This window comes from Martes martes (genome assembly GCF_963455335.1).
Source record: "Martes martes genome assembly, chromosome: 5".
In the NCBI taxonomy this organism is placed as follows: Eukaryota; Metazoa; Chordata; class Mammalia; order Carnivora; family Mustelidae; genus Martes; species Martes martes.
The window spans coordinates 137,024,771-137,047,281 of NC_137892.1; the positions used below are offsets into that span (position 1 = coordinate 137,024,771).

A 22,511-nucleotide genomic window follows, 5' to 3' on the forward strand; every position below is an offset into this window, starting at 1 on the left:
AATTTTTTCCACCAGTTTTTAGGACTATTGGAGAATGTGAATATAAACTGGTTATTAGATGATATTTACAGACTATTAATTTGGTTGGATGAGACAGTAGTTTTTGTTTATAAGAGCAGTATCCACATTTTTTTTGGACAGGTAGGCTGAAGTATCCACAGAAGTAGAAAAATGTTTTATTTAATTTAAACTAATTTAGCAAAAAATATAGATGAAATATGGTGCTAGATACTTGAGTGTTTACTGCACTATTACTCTTAAGTTCACAAATTTTCATAATTAAAGAGTTTTAAAAAGAAATAAAAAGCATTGGACACTTAATGTACAAAATTATTTCCTTTATGCAGTCTGACAACCATGAAAATATTTTAGGATATACTACTTGGGTAGGTGCTGTCAGTTCATTAGCTTTGAGAATCTTATTGATTGTGCCTTTCATTCTTTTTTTTTTGTTTTGTTTTGTTTTGTTTTTAAAGATTTTATTTATTTATTTGTCAGAGAGAGTGAACGCAGGCAGACAGAGAGGCAGGCAGAGGCAGAGGGAGAAGCAGGCTCCCTGCTGAGCAAGGAGCCCGATGTGGGACTCGATCCCAGGACCCTGGGATCATGACCTGAGCCGAAGGCAGCCGCTTAACCAACTGAGCCACCCAGGCGTCCCTGCCTTTCATTCTTGAAAAGACTAATTCACTAAAAGGAAAAAATTTCTTCCACTCTTTCCTTAAATTCTTTGTTTCAATCAAGATTTTATGCTAGCGGAAGCTGAAATTATCTTGAACTCCCAGTCACATAATATTCTGATAGCAAACTAAAGGTAGATAAACTCTTACCACTGTGGGGAATACCCAATCCTGTGCCTGATACACTTCTGTTGAGTTAACAGAAGTCAGTATGCCTGCAGTGGGTGATGTGGAAATTCCACAGATATTCTGTAATGCCAATGTTTCCTGTTTCCTTTAATTTTCCAAGAAAAGGCTTCAGAGCCAGAGAATTCCATGACATACAAGAAAAGACGATCTTAGGATAGCATTTCTTAAGTCTGTTCTTAAGATTCAAATGGCTTTCTCGTTTCATTTTATCTAAAACTTGTCATAATCCAGCTTTAAGGAAACAAGCAGATATATACAAAGGATCCAAAAATATGGTCAGGTACCAAAATTCTGCACTTACCTCTCAATGAAATAGTTCCTCCTGTTTATATACATACATACAAATTTATTCTAGATTCCTGCCCAAAATATTTATGCCATTGTAGTTCCTATCATTTACTTACTGAAAACTTGCACCATTAAAAGGCAGTAGTAACTGAAAAAAGGAGTCCAATTTTCGACAATGATTTATTTTACTGTATCAAGCAGTAAACATGTTCTTCTTCAGTTCTTTGTTTGGGTCTGGGGATGAGTGGGCCTGAAATCTGTGTCTCCTGCCCTTGTTGGCACTCTGTCCAATCATTAGGACTCTTAGCTCTCAGCTCAAGGTAAGGTAGGAATGGAGGACCTTTTTTCCGCTTTCTAAATCTGGGAGTCTGGAGATTAGAATTTGCCCAGTACTCTGCTGTCCAGCCACCCCTTTCCGGATTCAGTTCTTGGCACCAGGAGTACCTATTAACTTCCCCTACCTTCAAACTCACTGACTCATCAGCACTATAGGGTCACAAACCATAGCTTTTAATATTTAATCTGGTTTAAACTGTCTTTAGGGTGGCTATGTAAAATAGACACTGACAGGTTTTCTTGGGGGAAGGGTGGGGGGGTGGAAGAAACATGTCCCCCTTTAGAAAGTTGCTATAGTACAGAGATTAGGCAATATAAATATATGATTGAGATCTACTTTTCTAACTTTTCTAGTTTAACAATTAAAAAATGTGATACTAGAAATCATAGGTACTATGAATCATAATAAAAATGACAAAACAAACATACCAATATTCTTTCAATCAGCATATCATAATACTGCTCAGCAAGCTGAGGTCGACAAAGAACAAATCGACCTAATAATTCTACTGCTGCTTCTCGAACACTAGTGGAATTATCCATTAATCGTCCATGAACTCCTCGTTGCATATCAAGCTAAAGGAAAATGAAGAAAATATAATTTATACTAAGTAGAGCTAATACTTTTACTTGAATGCAGTACGCAAATAAGAAGAATCATTTGTACTCTTCTTTACCCTTGCTAGAATACTGGGGTCTACAGCAACAACCTCAGATAAACACTTCATTGCTTTTGTTCGAACGGCAATTGCATTTTCACCAAGAACTCGAAGGATCTGCCAAGCAAACATTGATATTTTCAAAATTTTAGAACATGTAACATTTAACAAAAAATAGCATGAAAACATGCAAAATAAATGAAAATAAATATTGTATTTACATCCCTTTAACTTTTATATGAATAAAAGATGTTATCTTACTGATCCAAAGTTTTAACTTGAAGGTCAGCACAGTAAGTGAGGCATTCTATACTTTAGGGTCCTTCTTTTATCCTGGCATTCTCAATTACACCTGTTTTTTATTGCTATGCTTCATTTGCAAGGACTCATAGCCTTACTAAAACCTTGCTATGAGTAACTCATTCAGGATATTTAGTATCATTTAAGTAATAATTTGGTAATTGAATGTTTTTATAACATCATTCTACCTATACAATATGTATATTCATATAGCTATATACCCATTTCTCTGTAAAACAACAATCAATATGTAAAAAGCATGCAAAAAAAAAAGACCTTTAACATATATGGAACACATAAACAAATGCTACTTTCATAATCTTTTAAAATATCTGTTCCCAACGGTGAACACATAAACTACCCCACAAATATCCATAATCAGAAAAATCAGTATCATTGCATAAGAAATTCTGGTCCAGTTTACCTGTGTCAAATAAATATCAAAGCTCTGGAAAAACGGCCTCATAGAGGCCAAGTATCGAACAATCAAACAAGCATCATCATAGTCCACAGTATCAGAGTTCATCCTACAACAAAAAGTCATTAAATTTTCATTTAATTTTTTGCAAAGTAGATAAATAGATATCAGAGACATAACTGACTAAAAATGTAAAATGCTTTTTCTCTGGATCTTACTTTAATGTGCTGAACTGAGAAGGCGTGGTTTTGATAATGCTTCTTAGAAACTTTTTCCGGTTTTCAGCTCGATGCATGATTTGACCAGTTGTCTCAACTTCCTTCGCATGATGTGTTCCTTCAGACGATTCTTCATCTTTTTGTGATTTCATTGCTTTTTCTGTTTCCAGAGTTGTGTCACGGAACCACTGGGCTATGTAGAATTTGCGAGAAAACTGAAGAGAAAATAGATTAAAACTTGAGGTTGATGAAATTAACAAAATTTCAAAATGAAATTAGTAATAAAATTTCCAATCTATTGATAAAGTGCTTACTATCAGGAATAAATATTAAGGTGTACTTCAAAGCAACCTCCAGCAGATAAAAAGAGATTTTAAGAAAGCTAGAAGGTTTGACTATCGAATGATATAAAGCTTACTATTTTACTTTGTCTTAGCACTTATATTAATGATGTCAAAAGATAATTTGATAAACATAGTTGTATTAAATCTAGACTACTACTATCAATTACCTAACAAAGGACAGTATCACTCATAGGCCAGTAAAATTAGATGACAGGTCACCAGGGAAAGTTTAGAACAATAGGATATAATATATATAAGGATATAGGATATAATATATATAATATATATAAGGCTAAAGGTAAAAACCCTAGTTACTTTCAAAATACCACCTTACTTCTTCAAGAAATATACAGCCAGTTATTACCAAAATATTTTAACACTGAGGCACACCTATAATCTGTTTCTTTCAATGCAGACCGAAAACCAGCAGTAGTTGGCTGAAAAGCTTAGTTATCTCTTTAGGCTGCATATCCCATCAGCAAAAAATTTAAGAAAGTATCCGAATACATGCACACTGTTTCCTAATAGAGTTTATAAATTTTATACATGAACCTATTATACTAATAATTTGGATATATAATATACATAAAAATATAATTAAGGATTATATTTAAATATAAACAAACACATGGAATTCTAATACCTTCTTTTCATATGCTAATAGATCACCTCAAGCACAACCTGGGCCACGTCCACCGTGAGAAGCAATGATCTAGCTCAGTCTCAAAGGTAACCATAAAAAGATGTCTATTTCCCATGTCATCACACCATTTTAGTGTAATATAATGCCTGTACCAGAATTTCATATAAGACAAATCAACTTATAATCATTCTTTTTTTTTAAGATCATCAAGTATCCTTTTGTTTCAAAAATCAGTATTCCCAATAACTCTCCTTTTCAGGACACTTCCCAATTTTCTTTCAGACCCAAGTTGAATTTGATGTGTTATTTCCAAAAAAGGAAGAAAAGATACCTACCACTAGTGAAGGATCAGTCTCAGTGTTTTCATCCAAGTAATCAAGCAATGCTTTCTGCAGTTGTTGTATTTCATCTTCTCCTCCTGAAACCTACAGAATAAACCAAGTAAGAACAAAAAAGATATTATTAGTATACTTTAATAATTCATCTAGTTGTAGACACAAATCTGAGTGGAAAAAAACCTGATAAACAATAAGAACTGAAAATATAAGTATAGCAACTTAAAGGAAAAAACAATGCTATTTTTGAAAAACATTATTAATTGGTAACAGACCGGCCTTTATTTTCATGAACTATGTGTCATCTTTATTTGAAGGAGGTGCAGGTAGTAGGCATAAAAATTATCAGAACAGTATGTTAAGTATTCCAAGATAAGAAGGTCCTAGCACTGGTTTTCTGTATGGAAAAGAAGAGGCAATTTCAAACTTTTAATCTAAAAATGGAAACTGTTGGGATGCCTGGTTGGCTCAGTTGTTTAAGCATCTGCCTTCAGCTCAGGTCATGATCCCAAGGTCCTCGAATTGAGTTCCGCAAGCGGATCCCTGCTCAGCAGGGAGTCTGCTTCTCCCTCTGCCTGTTGTTCCCCTTGCTTGTGCACTCTCCCTCTCTATCAGACAATAAATAAAAATTTTAAAAATGGAAACTGTTATTATCTGTCTTACCAGGTGTTATAGGTGTCTTTGGGATATTTAAAAACATTCTGGAAGAGAAATACTTTCTTTTATAATACAAAACAGTACTTTATTTCATGTAGGATATTAAATATATAGTAGGTGGGGTGTTCACTTCATCTAGGAACAGAAAGATACTGAATCTTTAGGTCTTGTCAAGAACATTACACAGCCAGAAACTGCGAGCTGACATTCATGCCTACAGCTTATATTCTAGCTTTACTACACAAAATGCCAATATGATTTAGGATATCTCTAAGTAGAAAAACAAAGATCAGAATAAACCATGTTGTAAGAATGTGGCGAAATGGATACATGGAGAAATTCATCATAGCACTATAAATTAGGACACTGTAAATGTCTAAAAGCAAGGTAGAGGTATGTCAAGAACCAAAAAAATATTTACAAATGACTCCTCCCCTCAAGTTTTACTGTGTAAAACCTACACGGTCATGTATAACAAAGAAGTCCTAGGCCTACTCTAAGAAATACTGAAACCTGGCACCTAGATCTTGGTTTCTCAATTACCATTCTCAAATAAAAAGATCCAGTAGCAATTGGTGAAATGGCAGATTCCAGGGCTGAGGCAAGGAAAGTAAAAGAGGATGGAGGATCCTGAAACATCTTGTGCCACAAAGTTCTCAAAGAAAGATGGGAATGTATCAAAAAGATACAAAAGCCAGCTACAACCGGCTCTCACTGGTTACATCTAGGACAATCTGAGCATTAAAATAATGATAGCAACAAATTAAAACCTATGAAATAGAACAGGAATGGCAACATTATATTAGATGGGAGTATTGTATTAATGGTAATTTCCTGCTTTTGAGAAGTGTACTGGGATATTTAAGCAAGAGTTCTTGTTCATAGAAAATATATACTAAGCACTGGTTCTCAAACTTTAGTATTCATTAGAATCACCTGGAGGGTCTAGCAAAAAACAATGCTGGGCTCCACCCACAGGAATTTCCAATTCAGCAGGAGAGTCCTGAGAATGTGCGTTTCCAGCAAGTTCCTAGGTGATATTAATATTAGTGTTTCTTGTCCAGGGAATCATACTTTGAAATTCAAGGGTAATGAAGGCATTAAGCTTGCTCACATAGTTCAGAAAAAAAATGAACACACAGATAGGCATGCATGTATATTATGCATGCATGTAAATGTTGTGCAAAGATAAAGCAAACGTTATAAATTATCAACAGTTAAGGGATTTGGGTGAAAGTTTTCTGGGAACTCTTTGTACTATTCCTCTTTTTCTAAGTTTAATATATAAATTATTATATTATGAATATAAATTATTTCAAAATACAAAGTATACTAAAAAATATAAGAGGCATTTCTAATGGTTAGAATAAATAAGGCTATGAATGTTAAAAAAAAAAAAAGAAAGAAAATGAAAAAAAAGTTGTCTATGGTAGGATTAGAGGTCATTTACCTACGATGTTCTTAAGTAACTTTCAGCATTACTACCACCTCACCCACACTTAAAAAAAGGGAAGCAATAAAACACTTTTTCTGCCAGACATGCTGTAACTATCTAATAAAATGAAAGGAAGTCCTCCTCACCTTTCCCCAATATAAAAAAATGATCAAAATTCAAAGGTATAAAATGACTTGATTGGGAATGTTAAATCATCATCTTAGTAAACTAAAGATTTAAATAAAACTTAGTAAAACGAAATAGAAAACAGCATCATACATTCATAGGAGCAGTTTGCAGAAACAAAGTAAATGTTAGATCTTCCTTTGAATCTATAAAATGCAATATAACACTAATATAAGAATACCTAAAGAAGTACTTAACTAATATTTATCTCCATAATTTTAATCTTTTATCTCAATACCTGTTTTAATATTCGTTCTATAGACCCCTGATCCATTTTGCTTGTAACAGCATCTTTCCTTAATCGTGCAGCAACAGTTCCAAGGTAATCAAGAGATGCCACTCTTAAAGCCATCTCTGTTGACTTGTTACTGAATTGATGGACCTAAACATAAAAATAATTTTATTTAATCAATTTATAAATTTTTAATAGCAATTTATCATAAAAATTCCAAATCTATGTTGTATTATCTGATATGTAAACTTTTTTTCTTGTGATATTGTTTCATAAGTGACTGCCTTTTGAGAGTTTCTGGAATCTGAACATTTTCATTAAAAAAAGTATAGACTAATCCTCCCCCAAACATAGTCATTTTCTCTAAATGCAGGCTCAACTTACTTACTTATGAAAATAGGGTATTACTAAGTAAGAATTTCTTATGCTGGAATTCTAATGCCTATGAAACGTTATCTTGGTTTCAGAATAGTATTAATACATTTTCTGGTTCACAGAATGTAAGGTCCCCAAAACTTTGTAACAATTTGCACTGCACAAGTTTAAATATACATTAAAAATAAAAAGAGACATCATAATATTTCTTTGCATTTTCCTATTATATTACATGAGAACTAGAAGTGTCATGTTTTTAGAAATACTCTTAATGATGACAAAGTGTTCATATTAATCAGTTTCATGCTTTGAAATAAGTTTATGGCAATAACTTATGACTCAGTGTTGAGAAGCTTTTAACTAACAATATAGCACTTCTAAACAGAAGAAAAAAGTCGTTAAAGCACTGCTATCTCATGTAATGAAATGAAGGCACCAAAATCACAAGATTTCAAAGTTTTCTACAAAGTACTGACAACACTGTGTACAGTTATGCACATGCAAAAATAAAGATGCAATGGTCATATTTCCTTACACATTTTTAAAGAATTCATCATCTGTGAATCAGAGTACATCCTCATTATGTTGTCTTCTAGTAATCTAATAATCTTTAAATGCTATACTCTTACCAACAATCTCCCTAACAAACTAAGGAGTAGTTCAGCAGCTGGCCATTCAGGCTTATTGACTGTTGAAAGAAGGTCTTGAACAAAATTTTCAAATAGTGGTCTGTAATCTTCTTCACCTTGCTTACTACCACATCTGTTTGAAAATAAATAGTGAAAAGGCTGTGAATTTAGGTGACATGTCCACCAATATGACTGCAATTTTGTTAACCAAGTTTTCTTTTCCCCATATGTAATAACAAGGTATAAGAGAGTACATTAAATATAATATGGCATAAAATGAATCTATTTCTCAAATTTAACTCTTCCCCCTGCTAGCGAATTCATTTATTGCCTCGTATAAACATTACCTTCCAGCAAGTACACATTTTAAAAAATCTCTTTCTCTGAAATTACCACAAATTCTTATGAAGGCCTACTAAACTTCTCTCTACAAATTTTCCTATTCAATTAGAATTCCCCAAAATTTACTTTATAAAAACTAAAGAATCTCAATCCAGTACTTTAACTTGTGGAGTCAAACAAATATGTAAGTTCCCAAGAAGGTTTTAATATTTCAAATGCCTCATTTTAAAGATCAGGAGACCAAGGACCACAGTGACATATTCAAGGTTCAGGTTATGGCAGGAAATTGGATTAACCATTTACCTAAAATAAATAAACTTATTTTCTATGCTGGGGAAATAAAAATCAGATTATGTTAGTTTTGCTCACTTTTTAAGGAAGATGGAAAGGAAGTTTTGGGCTGTTCTCATGGCTGTTTCGTAAGAGTTGGTAATGACAACATCTTGGTCAACCTAGATTGAGAAAAATGAATTTACATAGATACAAGAAATAATTAAAACATAAGTCTGTTCAGTTGCTTCTATCATGTTATTACTGAATAGGGGCAATACATTTAAACAGTAAGAAGCTTATGGGGATCTGGGTGGCTCAGATGGTTAAGCATTGACTCTTGAATTCAACTCAAATCTTGATCTCGGGGTCATGAGACTGAGCCCTGCTATGGACATGGAGCCTGTATAAGTTTCTCTTTCTCCCTCCCACTACCTCTACCCCTCTTTCCTTCCTAAAAAAAGAAGCTTAAACTATTCTTTTATATATACAGACAGAAGCTACAATTGGTAAACACGTTTCAATACTTTATAAAAACTAAATACAGTTCATTTTAGTTTATTAAAATATAAAAGAGTAACAAATGTGATTAGCAAATGCAGTATCAATAATCTCTTACTGATCTAGGTCAGAAGAAGAAATTGATTGAAAATACAAAAAGAATTTAGAAAAAGGCATTTCAAGTTCAAAGTTTAGGAAATGCTGCAATACAATACAAAGCAAAACTCAATTCCTTCATGGGAAATTTCAAGATTAAGATATACAGTCAATTCAAAGTTTTGGAAACCCAAAGGTGGAAAATACATGAAAAAGCTCACTAGTTACCAGGAAAATGCAAAATTACATGGTATCATTGCAGACTGACTAGACTAGGCAAAAATCTAAATAAACTAAGCTAGAGTACTACTTTTCTGAGTAAACTGACAAGTTCTAGTAAAGTTGAAAATACTTGTAAAAAAATACATCTTCACTATGATTTAATATTCTACTTCTAAGTATACCCAGAGAAACTCTTAAATTGTGATACAGTTGTATATGTTTAGCCCAAGTCACGAGAATCTGTTATTAGTTATTATGTATTAAAAACAATGTTGACTAAAAAAAACAGCTATAATGTCACTATATCATTTATGTAAGTTTAAAAAATTATATGCAGAGAACTAACTAAATAAATAAATAAATGGAGGGACAGAAATATTCTCATGATACCTGTCACCAAAGACAAGGAAGGAAAGATTGGAAAGAAAACAACCAGATTGGGAGAGCGACCTCAACTTTTTTGATAGGCATTTTTCACTTATTTACTTACTTAATTATATGCATATGCAAAATTCTGAAAATAACAAAAGAAACAAAATCATCCCTGTTTCTTTTTAACCTTTTATAGTACTATAAGAACCTGGAAAAACTGTAAGCTTTGATGGGTAAAAGCTACAAAACCAAAAGCAAATCTTAGCTACAGTTACTCAATGATGAAGTATAAATTCATCTTCTGCATGAGAATTATATTAACTATATTGCAATTATATATTATGTAGCAGTACAGATATTATATATAATAATATTCACTTGCACAATGACTATCTAACTTCAGACTTAGTGGTTGGAATGAAAAGCCTGTTAGCTATTATCATTCTCATTTTATACCTGAAGAAACAAACTCGGGTTAAAAGATCCATATGTCTCGTGAGTGGCAGACAAAGTAGTCAGTGCCAGAACTCATGTTTCTTAAAAATTAGTCTAGTGCTCTACAAGGATCCTAAAGACCAGCCATAAAGCTCTAATTAAGAACTTCAGGTTTGGGGCGCCTGGGTGGCTCAGTGGGTTAAAGCCTCTGCCTTCGGCTCAGGTCATGATCCTAGGGTCCTGGGATCGAGCCCCACATCGGGCTCTCTGCTCAGCAAGGAGCCTGCTTCCTCCTCTCTCTCTGCCTGCCTCTCTGCCTACTTGTGATCTCTGTCTGTCAAATAAATAAATAAAATCTTAAAAAAAAAAAAAAAGAACTTCAGGTTTATAAGAATGGCAGAGAATTCAGGTGCTTCTTCCTATAAAAGTACAAAGTTATAAAAGATTCCTTACTTTTTTATTTGAGTCCTCTTCTGAATTAGAGTCCTTCTCTGATGATGGTAAGTGTACCACACACTGAATTAGTTGTAAAACCAGGGCTGTAACCATCTGAATATACATAGGCTCTCCATCCATATCACTACTATTTAACCTTTAATGGAGAAGAAAATACTTAAATCATACAAAGAATGAAGAGAATTTCACTCTACATGTCATCCATCATTTGAAAATTTCAGGATGCTTTACTAATATTTCTAGACATTATTTTTAGTGCTTGTAATAGTGTCTTTAAATCTAATTATTTTTATTAAATTAGAAAAAGTACCAATTCAATATCTATATATATTTAGATAATTAAAATAGTCAAAGGAAAATGCAATATTTAATACACATTTAACACAAATTTCTATACTCTTTATGCACTGCCAAGATTTATACATGAAAAATATCAAATACTTCTCAAAGTGATTTTTAAAATGAGAAAAGTCTTCAAGATTTCCAAATGCCCAAACATTCTGGTACTTATTTTCTTATTAAAATCTGCTACACAGTCAGCTCTTGATTGTTTGTGCTAGGGTGTGCGGGCAGTGGCACAGAACATAAAAAAACAAACTTATATATTTAAGTCTAAAGATACTATAAAGGTGTAAGAATTCTTGTATATGCTCATAGCTTTTCTTCTGGTTTAATAGACTATATATAATTAGCCCAAAAAATTAAGGTAAGAACAACTACTTTACATAAGACAGCCTTCAAAACAATCCAAATACCTGGCACATAGGGTTCTATAGGCCAGGTCAACACATTTAATCACTCAGGAAATTATAATAGTTATGATAATGATGATGATTCCCTATGACAACAAAGACAATAATCCACTGCTGACTACAGCAGTGAATAACATTTCTTAGTTACCCTGTGCTTAGTGACTTAAGAACATTTAATCTCCATGTCTATTCTCCATATTGCTGCCAGAGTAATCTTCCAGCTTTTAAAAATACTATTTAATGACTTCCTACTGTATAAAGGATTAAGTCCAAGTTCCTTAGTATGGCTTATAAAACACTTGAACTGCCTTTGACTTTTTCAAGCTATATTTCCTATCATGGCTTAATCAGGGATGATTTTGCCCCTCAGGGGATATCTGCCAGTGTCTGGTGAAAATTCTGGTTGTCACAACTGAAGGGGGTGGGTGGGTGGTTCTCTTATCATCTAGAAGTTATAGGTCAGGGATGCTGCTAAGCATCTTACCAGGTACAGAACAGCCTTTCACAACAAAGTATTAACTGCCCGAAATGTCAATAGCATCATGACTGAAAAACCCTGTCATAGAGCTTTACACATGAGAATCAATGAACTTCTTTAAGTCCCCCAAATATGCACTGCTTTTTCACATATCTAAGCTATTCTTCATGCTGCTCTGACCGAATTGCCTCTCTTTTATTTGATCACTAAAATGAAAATCACAGATGATTAGGAATAAATTTATAAGGACTACAACATAATGTAATTCGTCATTGTACTTATTAGCCTTTGCTATAATTAGTTACCTGAAGTTCCTCAAACTCCTCTTGCTGGTTGGTAATCTTGCAAGTGAAGTAAAAATTTCTTCTAAAATTAATTGCCTATGTTTTTCATATCTTGAGAATACCTGTTTAGTAATCATAAGATCTCAAATTTAGTTTATTATAATTATTTGAAAACAAAAATATTGTTATCACACGATAAAAAATACTATCTGTCATTTACAATGAAAATGTTTTCAACATCTTCAATAACAATAAACTTAATTTACACTACTTTTCCATCCTTAATTATAACATTCTTGTAGAATTAGCATATACTAGTTTTAGTTAGAGGATTATACTATCTTGGAGATGGAAAGACAAAACTTACATGATTTTAAATAATTCTGATTTAATTATAGATATTAAGGAATTATTAACTATTTTTTTAAAATTTAGAGGGGAAAAAATAAAACCAGGCAAAATCAGAGAGGGAGACAAACCATAAGAGACTCTTTATTGTAGGAAACAAACTAACGGTTGCTGGAGGGGAGGAAGGTGGAGGGATGGTGTAACTGGGTGATGATGGACATTAAGGAGGCATGTGATGTCATATAAGACTGATGAATCACTGAACTCTACCTCTGAAACTATTAATATACTATATTGAATAAAATAAAAATTTAGAAGAATTTAAAATAGAAGGCACACAAAAAATAGTCCTTATGCTAAAATAAATCTATGGAAAACTTCAATCTTCATTAATTTTTACAAATTTGAATTAAATATCAATATTATTTTTCTGGTGGGGTAACTAAAAGTATGACTTTATACTTACTGCAGTGACTAACTTAATGGCACATAATTGTAGTTCACTGACATTTTCCACGAAAAATGGTGTAATTCCCATTGATGATACCTGCACACATAAAAAGTAATCAGTATACATCTCTAGTTGATTTCAGTAACATTCTACCTTAACAAAATTCCAAAATATTCATAAACTTACTGGAAGAAACTGAGAGGGCATTTTCTTTCCCCTCATTAATCATTAGTATTGATCTGGTTCTTTCTCTGCTCCTCTCACCCTCAAGCACATTAGTACATACTTTCTTTTCATAACCACCATTCCTTTGATCTCCATATTTTGAGTTGATAAATGTCACAATTAAAAAAATACATTTTGCTACTCTGGATGAAAATATTATGACATATTTCAAAGGAAGTAATCATTTACCTTTCAAAGAACTTAAGAGTTTAGAGTTTATACTACATTCACCTTTTATCCTCAATGTTTCTTTTTAAAACTTCCCTGGACTTGTATTTCATTTTATATATATCTTCCGAATGGAAAAAATTAACATCATGCTGGCATTATTATTGAGTGAGCAAGGTTATGCTGAACTCACCTAGCCTCTCTATTCTTACATAGTTTGGTCTAGAAATATAACAAAATGCTTAAAAAGGAAAAACTTACCTGAAGAATTGTTGTGTCTGTAAGAAGCTGTATCTCTAGCAATTCTGATAAGCTGCTAACAATGTCACAAACTTTATTATAAAGCATTACTATTACTCTCTGCTTATGGGTAGAACATTTAGCCCGTTTTGCCTTTGAACTTAACAAGCCTCCTAAAATGAAAGAAAAATTTCAAACAAGTAATTTATCAACTTTTAACAAACAGTAATAAAACAGTATTCTGAATTAAGAGAACACATTTTTTGGAGGGGGATGGGTGCTACATAAAAATATAACCTGGCAAATAAAGCTGGTTATTTATTAAAACAGAAAATTATTCTCTAGGAATATTTAGATAGCAAGTAATCATTCTTGTAACAGATAATCTATGGCACATTCCAGAGGCTAAATTCTTATAAAATATGTATCTTTATTTCTATTTTTTTCTCATTGGTGCAGGAAGAGTAAGATTATACTTCCCTTTAAATTAACTTGCAATTATTAAACAATAATTAACTATAGATTATTTATAAACCAAGTATGTCCCCCTCTCATTAAATGCACACATTAACTATTTCACAGTTCATTTATTTATAAAGATAATAAATAAGGGAAAGATTAAACATCTTGATCAATCCACTTTGTAAATAACTAATATTCTGCATAAAATTAGGGTGAAGTGATAAAGAGAACCAGAAGCTAAAATTATATGGGATTTTCCCTGGCCAGTAGAAATTACTTCCATTATATGTAAATATTTGCTAAAGAAATTATACCTGAACAAGTACTGGATTAACTAAAAGTTCCATACTCTAGTCAAATCAAAAATCAGTATTTATTACCATCTATATGATCTAGTAATTTTTGTGCCATTTTAAGTTACTGCATTCTGACCCAACATAAGAAAATTATTTAACAGGTAATTTTGACATAATACTCAAAACTTTTAATATAAAAAGACAAACTAACCTCCATGAGGATCTAATCTGTAAACAGGATCATACTGAGGATAAAGAGTATTCTGCAAATGAAATTTAGTGTATTGTATAACTCTTTCAATTACATCCTCAATATATACAGCTTTTGGCATGTTAGGGGATGTCATAATGTTGATAGTTGTAAGACAAGCATCTGCTGATTTTGTAACTCTCTCCATAATAAGGTCTCTCCATAATCTTTCTTCATCTTCAGTATCGTTATTCTATAAAACAGCACATTGTTAATGAAATGGAAATAAACACATTTATAGGTTAAAATATTAAGAAATTATGATATGTTCGATGTTCATGGTAAATGTTTTAATGTATGTACTTTTTTTCTTTTTAAGTAAGCTCTATACCCAATGTGGTGCTTGAACTCATGAGCCTGAGATCAACAGTCATGTGCTCTACTGACTGAGCCAGCCAGGTATTCTGATGCTTGTTCTTGGATGTTCATGAACATCAGGAATGAAGTACAAATACTGATGCTACTTTAAGATTCTTCTTCCAAAGTTTTCAAACATAATATAATTTCACCACTAGATGACACTCCAATAACAAAATTATAGTATCTTCAATGTACTTTATCCAAACCTAAGATTCTAGCTAACAACTATAATTGTATATAAATAATTTTATGCTTGGAGTATGAACACTATAGTCAAAACTTTGCAAATTCTGCCTGTTGTTGAGAACAAAGTAAAAATTTAAATGACGAATGGCAGAGCTGCATTTAAAAGTAGTAAAATGTTAAAAAAAAAAAGTAGTAAAATGTTATTGACTCAATCATTCCCATATTTGTTTTTCAGAAACAGTATTTTTGAAACAGAGGTTAAAAAGTAGTTATCATGCAGACTACTGAAAACATAATTTATTTTCTAAAATGGATAATTTGACAACTGACAGAAGATTGCATCTTAATTTATACACTGGCAACTTACATTACAAATGGGAAGGAATGCTTTTACTTTTTTATTTTTATTTTTAAAGATTTTATTTATTTATTTGAGAGAGAGCGAGAGAGAGCAAGTGAGCATGAGCAGGGGGAGGGGTACAGCGAGAAGTCCTGAGCAGGGAGCTCAATGTGGGACTTGATCTCAGGACCTGGGGTCATGACCTGAGTGGAAGGCAGATGCTTAACTGACTGAGCCATCCAGGCACCCAGAAGGCATGCTTTTAATTTTTTGAGAATGAAAATCCTCTCACATGTTTACTTAGGAAATAGTAACTTTTTTTTTTTTTTTTAAAGATTCCATTTATTTACTTGACAGAGATCACAAGTAGGCAAAGAGAGAGAGAGGGAGAAGCAGGCTCCCCACTAAGCAGAGAGCCTGATGCGGGGCTTGATCCCAGGACCCCAAGATCATGACCTGAGCCCAAGGCAGAGGCTTAACCCACTGAGCCACCCAGGCACCCCAGGAAATAATAACATTATACTCTAGGAATACTTTCAAATGCATGTTCTGCGAAGCATATACACCGGGAAATTAAGTAAATAAAAGCACGATATATGTAAAGCAGAGAAGGGCACTAATGCCTACGAACTCTATTACTTTTTTCCTAACTCTCTAAGCTTTCTTCCATTTTACTGCTTGCATACCTATTCAAAAAAATAAGATAAAGTAGCTTTTCTTTAATATTAAAATTGCTGTATGAAAGAGTCATTGAATGAAAGAAACATTAAATAATGCTACGCCTTCAGGAATTAGAATAATTTCATTAAGGCTGAGTCAGCCAGCTCTCCAGAACTCTAGATTCTTGAGATCTATTACAATTTCTTGTCAAGTCTTTCAAATAAAATTTGTAGACTAAGGATGTAGCAGACTGCCACTATGGGTTTCTCTAAGCCCTTTGTTTCCGATTCAAGAACTAATTTAAAAAGGGCATTGGAAAAATATAGACATATTTAAGAAACCACAGAAATACCATCTGAGTTTATTTTTCTACATTTCTTATTCCACGTAGATCACTTAGCAATCCTGTGGCTTGGGCAAACTCAAGAACATTTCTCTCATAAGATCCAGTGGATATACTAAATATATATATGCAAATATGATAATGGAAATACATATATCAAAAGTGTTAATAGTGGTTATTGCTAGATGAGAATATGGAACTTTTTGAGTTTGTGTTTTGGAAATTTTATGCAATAAGGAAAATTCAGTAACTTAATATTTTCCCAAATTCTTACCTCATATTAAATGCCTATACATATTAATGTTTGAATTCAATAATGGTAGAGCTATCAAGATCAATTTGAATATACATGTGATTTTGAAAGTCTGCTACAATTCTAAGAAGGTAGATTCCAGGCAATTTACTTTTATCAGTTTATAAACCATTACATTATGTTGCTGTTTGACATAAAGGTACTCAAATATATTAACAGTTGCTGTTAACGTTTATTGAAACCTTAATATGTGGAGACATTGTTAAGCACTTTACATGAATTAATTTATTTAATCCTTTCAATGACAATTTAAACTAGGTATAAAAATGGTACAAGGGTGCTTGGGTGGCTCAACTAGTTAAGCGTCTGCCTTCTGCTCAGGTCATGATCTTAGCGTCCTGGGATCAAGCCCCAAGGTAGGCTCACTACTTGGCAGGAGTCTCCTTCTCCCTCTCTCTCTACCCCTCCGTTCCATTCATGTGTGCTCTCTCTCTCTCTCTCTCTCTCTCTCTCACAAATAAATAAATAAATAAAACCTTAAAAAAATAAAAAAGGTATGTAAGGATTACTGTTTTAGGATACATTAGGAAAGCAGTATAAGGTTTCTATTTAATTCTCCAGGAAGGTCAAGAAAAAGAATTACTATCATTTCATAAGTGAAAAAATATTTTAGGGCGCCTGGGTGGCTCAGTTGGTTGCGCAACTGCCTTCGGCTCAGGTCATGATCCTGGACTTCCAGGATCGAGTCCCGCATCGGGCTCCCAGCTCCTTGGGGAGTCTGCTTCTCCCTCTGACCTTCTCCTCTCTCATGCTCTCTCTCACTCATTCTCTCTCAAATAAATAAATAAAATCTTTAAAAAAAATTTTTTTTTAAATACAATCATACACAAGGAAGAGCATAATGTAAAATTAAAGAACAGTCCTGTAAAGTGAAATGAATTTACATCTGTTGTCTGTTTACGTCAAAGCTGTGAATCAACAATGTAATTTTGAATTACTTAAAATATAATTTAGTAGCATTGCTAATGAATGTAACGAGCTCAAATAAATGAAATTTGAGATTTCCTCTATAAATCAGAGTTCTTTTGAAAAAGAGTTGTATCTTAACCATAGTAAAGGTAAAATTAACAATACAGATCTTGTACTTACATGATTTAACAAAGTGGAAAGCTTTGACCCATCTTGAATATTCTTCTCCAAGATATTTAGGACTTTCACAGTTTTGTCAGTAGAAAGCTAAAATAGCAACATATATATACATATATATATTATTTTCAAAAATCAATCATTGGTAAAAGTGATAAATTAGTCAAGAAACATGTACAATTATCACTTTTGGGCTATGGAACATACAAAATTACCACCTGCTTAAAGAGTGGGAAAGAAAATTCTCCCAGACTCTACTTAAACCTGAATTATGTAGAATTAATCACTTGTTTCTGAAAGACAGAAAAGTAATCACAGAATGGGCAAATATGCACACTATTAACTAAACTCTTACCATATAGCTAGTCAAGATTTATTCTGTTCTGATGCCTGGCTGCCTGTACTTGTGGCAGTGATACTGAACACAAATATGAACATACACACACACACACACACAGTCTTAAGTTTTCATCTGTTGATTTAATTATAATATGGTTTCCACACTCTAGTGTTATTCAGCAGGTGTCTTAAAATTCAACGTGGTATTATGAATAAAGCATAAAACCGTAAATGATAAAAGTTACAAGTGTAAAGTAACACTTCTTTTTTCCAGAAGAAATCTTTCTTATTTTAAAAAAATCTCCTATTTCATTTCTTAGAAAGGACGCTTTCTCTATCTAAAAAATTAGTAGCCGATTTAAAGGTTCTGTTAGGAGGCAACTGTTATTCATATTCTTCTGATTGAACAGGTCTCCTTTTAGACTCCTAGCATGCAACTAGGACTCTCAATCAAATCAGCCAGAAGAGTCAAATGGAAGGATCAATACAGTAACTGACATTAAGTACATTTTGATCATTTTGCCGGAGTACAGAAACATGTTCCACCAAATGCTACTTTAGATAATTTCATAACAGATTAAAACACTCAGACTTTAGCTAAACTTTCCATACTTTGAAAATATTCAGCAAATTCACCTTATGAAAATGAAATCATTTTAGCTATATGCAATTATGGAATTTATGAAATAAAAGCTAGGACTTGCAGTGTCACTTCAGAAAATTGATGCCATTTTCCTACCTAAAAAATAAATCAATATATCCCTCACTGCATACCACTGTGAACTAACAGCACATTAATTATTGGTTAACAATGTGATACAACTGGCTTTAAAAATCAAATTCATGGAAACCTTTGTGCACTGTTGGTAAGAATGTAAAATGGTGCCCCCATTATGGAAAACAGTATGGAGGGTCCTCAAAAAGCTAAAAATAGAACCACCATAAGATCTATTAATTCCACTTCTGGGAATATATCTGAAGGAAAAGAAAACACTAACTTAAAAAGATATATGCATCCCCATGTTCACTGCATGATTATTTACAATAGCCAAGACATGAAAGCATCCAAAGTATCCACTGATGGATGAATGGACAAAGAAAGTACAATGTGTGTGTGCATATATATATATCTACACACACACACACACACACACACACACACACACACACACACACAATGTCAATGAAATATCTTGCCATAAAAAAAGGAAATCTTGCCATTTGTGACAACATGATTAGTCCTTGAGGGCATTATGCTAAGTGTAATAAGTCAAAGACAAAGACAAACGCCAGATAACCTCACTTACATGTGTAGTCTAAAACCACTATCAAAAAAACAACCAACCAAACACACAGACACAGAGAACAGATGGGTGGTTGCCACAGGGGTTGGAGATAACGGCTAATGTAGGTGAAGATGGTCAAAAGGTACAAATTTCCTGTTACAAGTTAAATAAATCCTCAGGATGTAATGTATAGCATGGTGACTATAGTTAAAACTATCCTGCATATCTGAAAGTTCCTAAGAGAGTAGAACTTAAAAGTTCTCATCACAGAAAAAAAAATTATAATCATGTGTGATAATGGATGTTAACTAGATTTACTGTTGTGATCATTTTGCTATCTATACAAATATCAACTGGTTATGTGATAAACATGAAATTAATATATGTCAATTATATCTCAATAAAAAATCAAATCTCACAGCACATTTATTATTTAGAATACAGGCAACATAAAAACAAAAAATATGTTTTAACTTGGTAAAAACATCAAAATATTTTCTAGTCTACTTTAAAATTATAAAATTGAATAAATGAAATAAGTTTAGAAATGTTTAGAATACACTATAGGTAAATAATCTTATATTCATTATTCTACTTATTCTTGAAGAACAACACATTACCTCCATATTATAGAACAGGAAATTAGGAGACTTAGAGTAGATAATTCTATACAACAGAGAGCCTGCCCTGCTTAGAAGAGGAGGGAGGATTCATCTTGAAACTGTATTTGCACAGCAATCACGCAGTAGTTTAGGGAGTAAATGGTGGATCATAAAGATTATAGGAAGCCATCCCTTGATGCTGTCACTATTATTAGAAGTCATTATCAATGAAAAAATACTCTGCTATTCCATTAGAATAGAATAAGACTATTCAGCAACAGAGAGCTCACAAGAAAGTCAACTCACAAAAATTATTATAAAGCCTACAGTAATGAGGCTATGTATTTATTACAATTAATGTGTTGAGACTGTAGCTTTACTTTCACCACTCTCAAGGACTAAAGCAAATGCCAAAAAATTTTTTTAGTGTATTTCTACATTTAAATAATATAAATACCTGAGACAATGAAAAATAAAAATGGTGAAAAAAAAAAATCCAGGCCCATGCCACTTTCAATGGGATATGATTTTCTTTAGAATAATTTACAGAATACTTGAGTCTTGTTTTTAAAAAAAAAAAATAATTAATTTAGACTCTAAGAAGGCAACCATGAATTGTTTTCATTATTATTTATGCAATCTTTGTAATTTACCTTGAAAACTTTAATTTCAAACATTAGACCGTACATAGTAAATATAAAAATTTTTCTTTAGTGAGATACCTTATCCATTATACCCATTGCTTTAATTTTAGCAGATTCACTGCCGAGTTCATTAAGCTGATGTTTTCCTAAAAGAAGTTCCTGAGGAATTTCATCATCATCACCTGAAAAACCAAACCGAATAGTTTAGGTACAATAAATAGCTTAAAACAGTAAGCTTAATTTTTTAATAAAATCTAGGGACACACAAACAAATACAAACAAACTAAACAAATAATAACCTAAGAGGCCTATGTAAACCTCAAGGAAACCCTGAATGAAAGGACAAGGATTAAAATGGGAGTCTGATGAAGATGGGAGGAGTTAGATCTCTTATCTTCATTACTTTAGATATACTGTTGACCCTTCTTAGCCAAGCTCTCTGCCCTAGAAGGCTGACCTGTATGGACTACATCAACAGTCTCCTAACCCCTCTAGCTTCTGTTTGGGTTCAACTAGTGGGTGCCCTGTCAGAAGATCAAAGAGGAGAGTGAGGTCAGGGTATTTATATCTCTGATTCCTTCCTTGTAAGGTCTCAGGCTGCCCATGTCCTCTGACCAAAAGGTTACTGCTTTTTTTTCCAAGGAAGTCTATGACATTATTTTCCCTACAGAATTGAGTTCTGGTAACTTATCTTTACCCTTGTTCCTTTTGGAGTAGGGACGGTAATAATTCCATGGCTGTTAACCCTAGATTCTGGTACTATTCTGTCCCCAACTCTGTAACTGGTCTCTTTGTAAGTAAGTCCTCCTCAAATTATCCTAATTTGAGAATGCCATCTGTCCTCCTGTTGGGACCTTAGATGATATGGAAGACGGTTTCTCAGCACACAACTGGTATGCCAAATAATGGAGACACGTATTAATGATACTTAGGCAAGTAACTTTCACAAAACAAATACTTTTAAAATAAAGGTTAATATAATATAAAGGGTAATATACCTTTTAAGGCATTTTCAAATAGGTGGATTCCTATAAGAATCATTGTATATTATATGGCTTTTGTATAAATTGGGCACTAGTGTTTATACCAGCTATAGGTGGCATGGAATTGTTGAGTAGTTCTAAATACTGTAAGCGGTGTTACATTTCTTTATTTAAAGCTATGATCTTTACATAATATTATAAAAGGAATATATGGATATATTAATCCTACTATATTCTAATTGGTTTTGTTTTCCATATTAGATTCTGTATTACTTAAAGCCAGTGGCTAGGGTATTTATCTTTGCATCTCTAGCACTTAAAATATTGCTGACAAAGAGTAAGTACTCAATAAACATTGGCTATAAGAATAAATGAGCAGATGAATGGGTTCCTATTTCTGCATCCTTGTTCATATTAGTACTCTCCTTATCTAGCACCTACTTGTGTCTCATCTAAAAAAGGTTTCTTTTATTACTATCATACACTGGGGAGGGTATGTGCTATGGTGAGTGCTGTGAATTGTGTAAGACTGATCATTCACAGACCTGTACCCCTGAAACAAATAATACATTATATGTTAATAAAATAAAATAAATTATTATCACCTACTTTGGTAGCTACATTCTCAGGATTCCAAAGACAGTATCAATAATACTTGATTATTACACTAAAGTTTTCAATTTCTTGATAATACAGACTATACCTGAGGGGAGCCTGGATGGCTCAGTGAATTAAGCACCTGCCATTGGTTGAGGTCAAGATCCCAGGGTCCTGGGATCGAGTCCCACATTAGGCTCCCT

The 22,511-nt window shown here is 32.9% G+C and overlaps 1 protein-coding gene across 1 annotated transcript in view; it reads right to left on the reverse strand.

Annotated features, from left to right (window-relative positions):
- Positions 1-22,511, reverse strand: part of NIPBL (NIPBL cohesin loading factor) — a 202,560-nt gene that overhangs the window by 40,741 nt on the left and 139,308 nt on the right. Inside the window, exons 15-29 of the mRNA XM_080803351.1 lie at positions 20,807-20,910; positions 17,861-17,947; positions 14,531-14,762; positions 13,583-13,734; positions 12,944-13,024; positions 12,151-12,251; positions 10,613-10,751; positions 8,633-8,715; positions 7,922-8,054; positions 6,924-7,067; positions 4,408-4,497; positions 3,086-3,300; positions 2,874-2,976; positions 2,168-2,266; positions 1,920-2,066 (exon numbers count right to left, since the gene is read on the reverse strand). Of these exons, the coding sequence (XP_080659477.1) occupies positions 1,920-2,066; positions 2,168-2,266; positions 2,874-2,976; positions 3,086-3,300; positions 4,408-4,497; positions 6,924-7,067; positions 7,922-8,054; positions 8,633-8,715; positions 10,613-10,751; positions 12,151-12,251; positions 12,944-13,024; positions 13,583-13,734; positions 14,531-14,762; positions 17,861-17,947; positions 20,807-20,910 (1,910 nt within the window). The remainder of the gene's footprint in view (positions 1-1,919; positions 2,067-2,167; positions 2,267-2,873; positions 2,977-3,085; positions 3,301-4,407; positions 4,498-6,923; positions 7,068-7,921; positions 8,055-8,632; positions 8,716-10,612; positions 10,752-12,150; positions 12,252-12,943; positions 13,025-13,582; positions 13,735-14,530; positions 14,763-17,860; positions 17,948-20,806; positions 20,911-22,511) is intronic.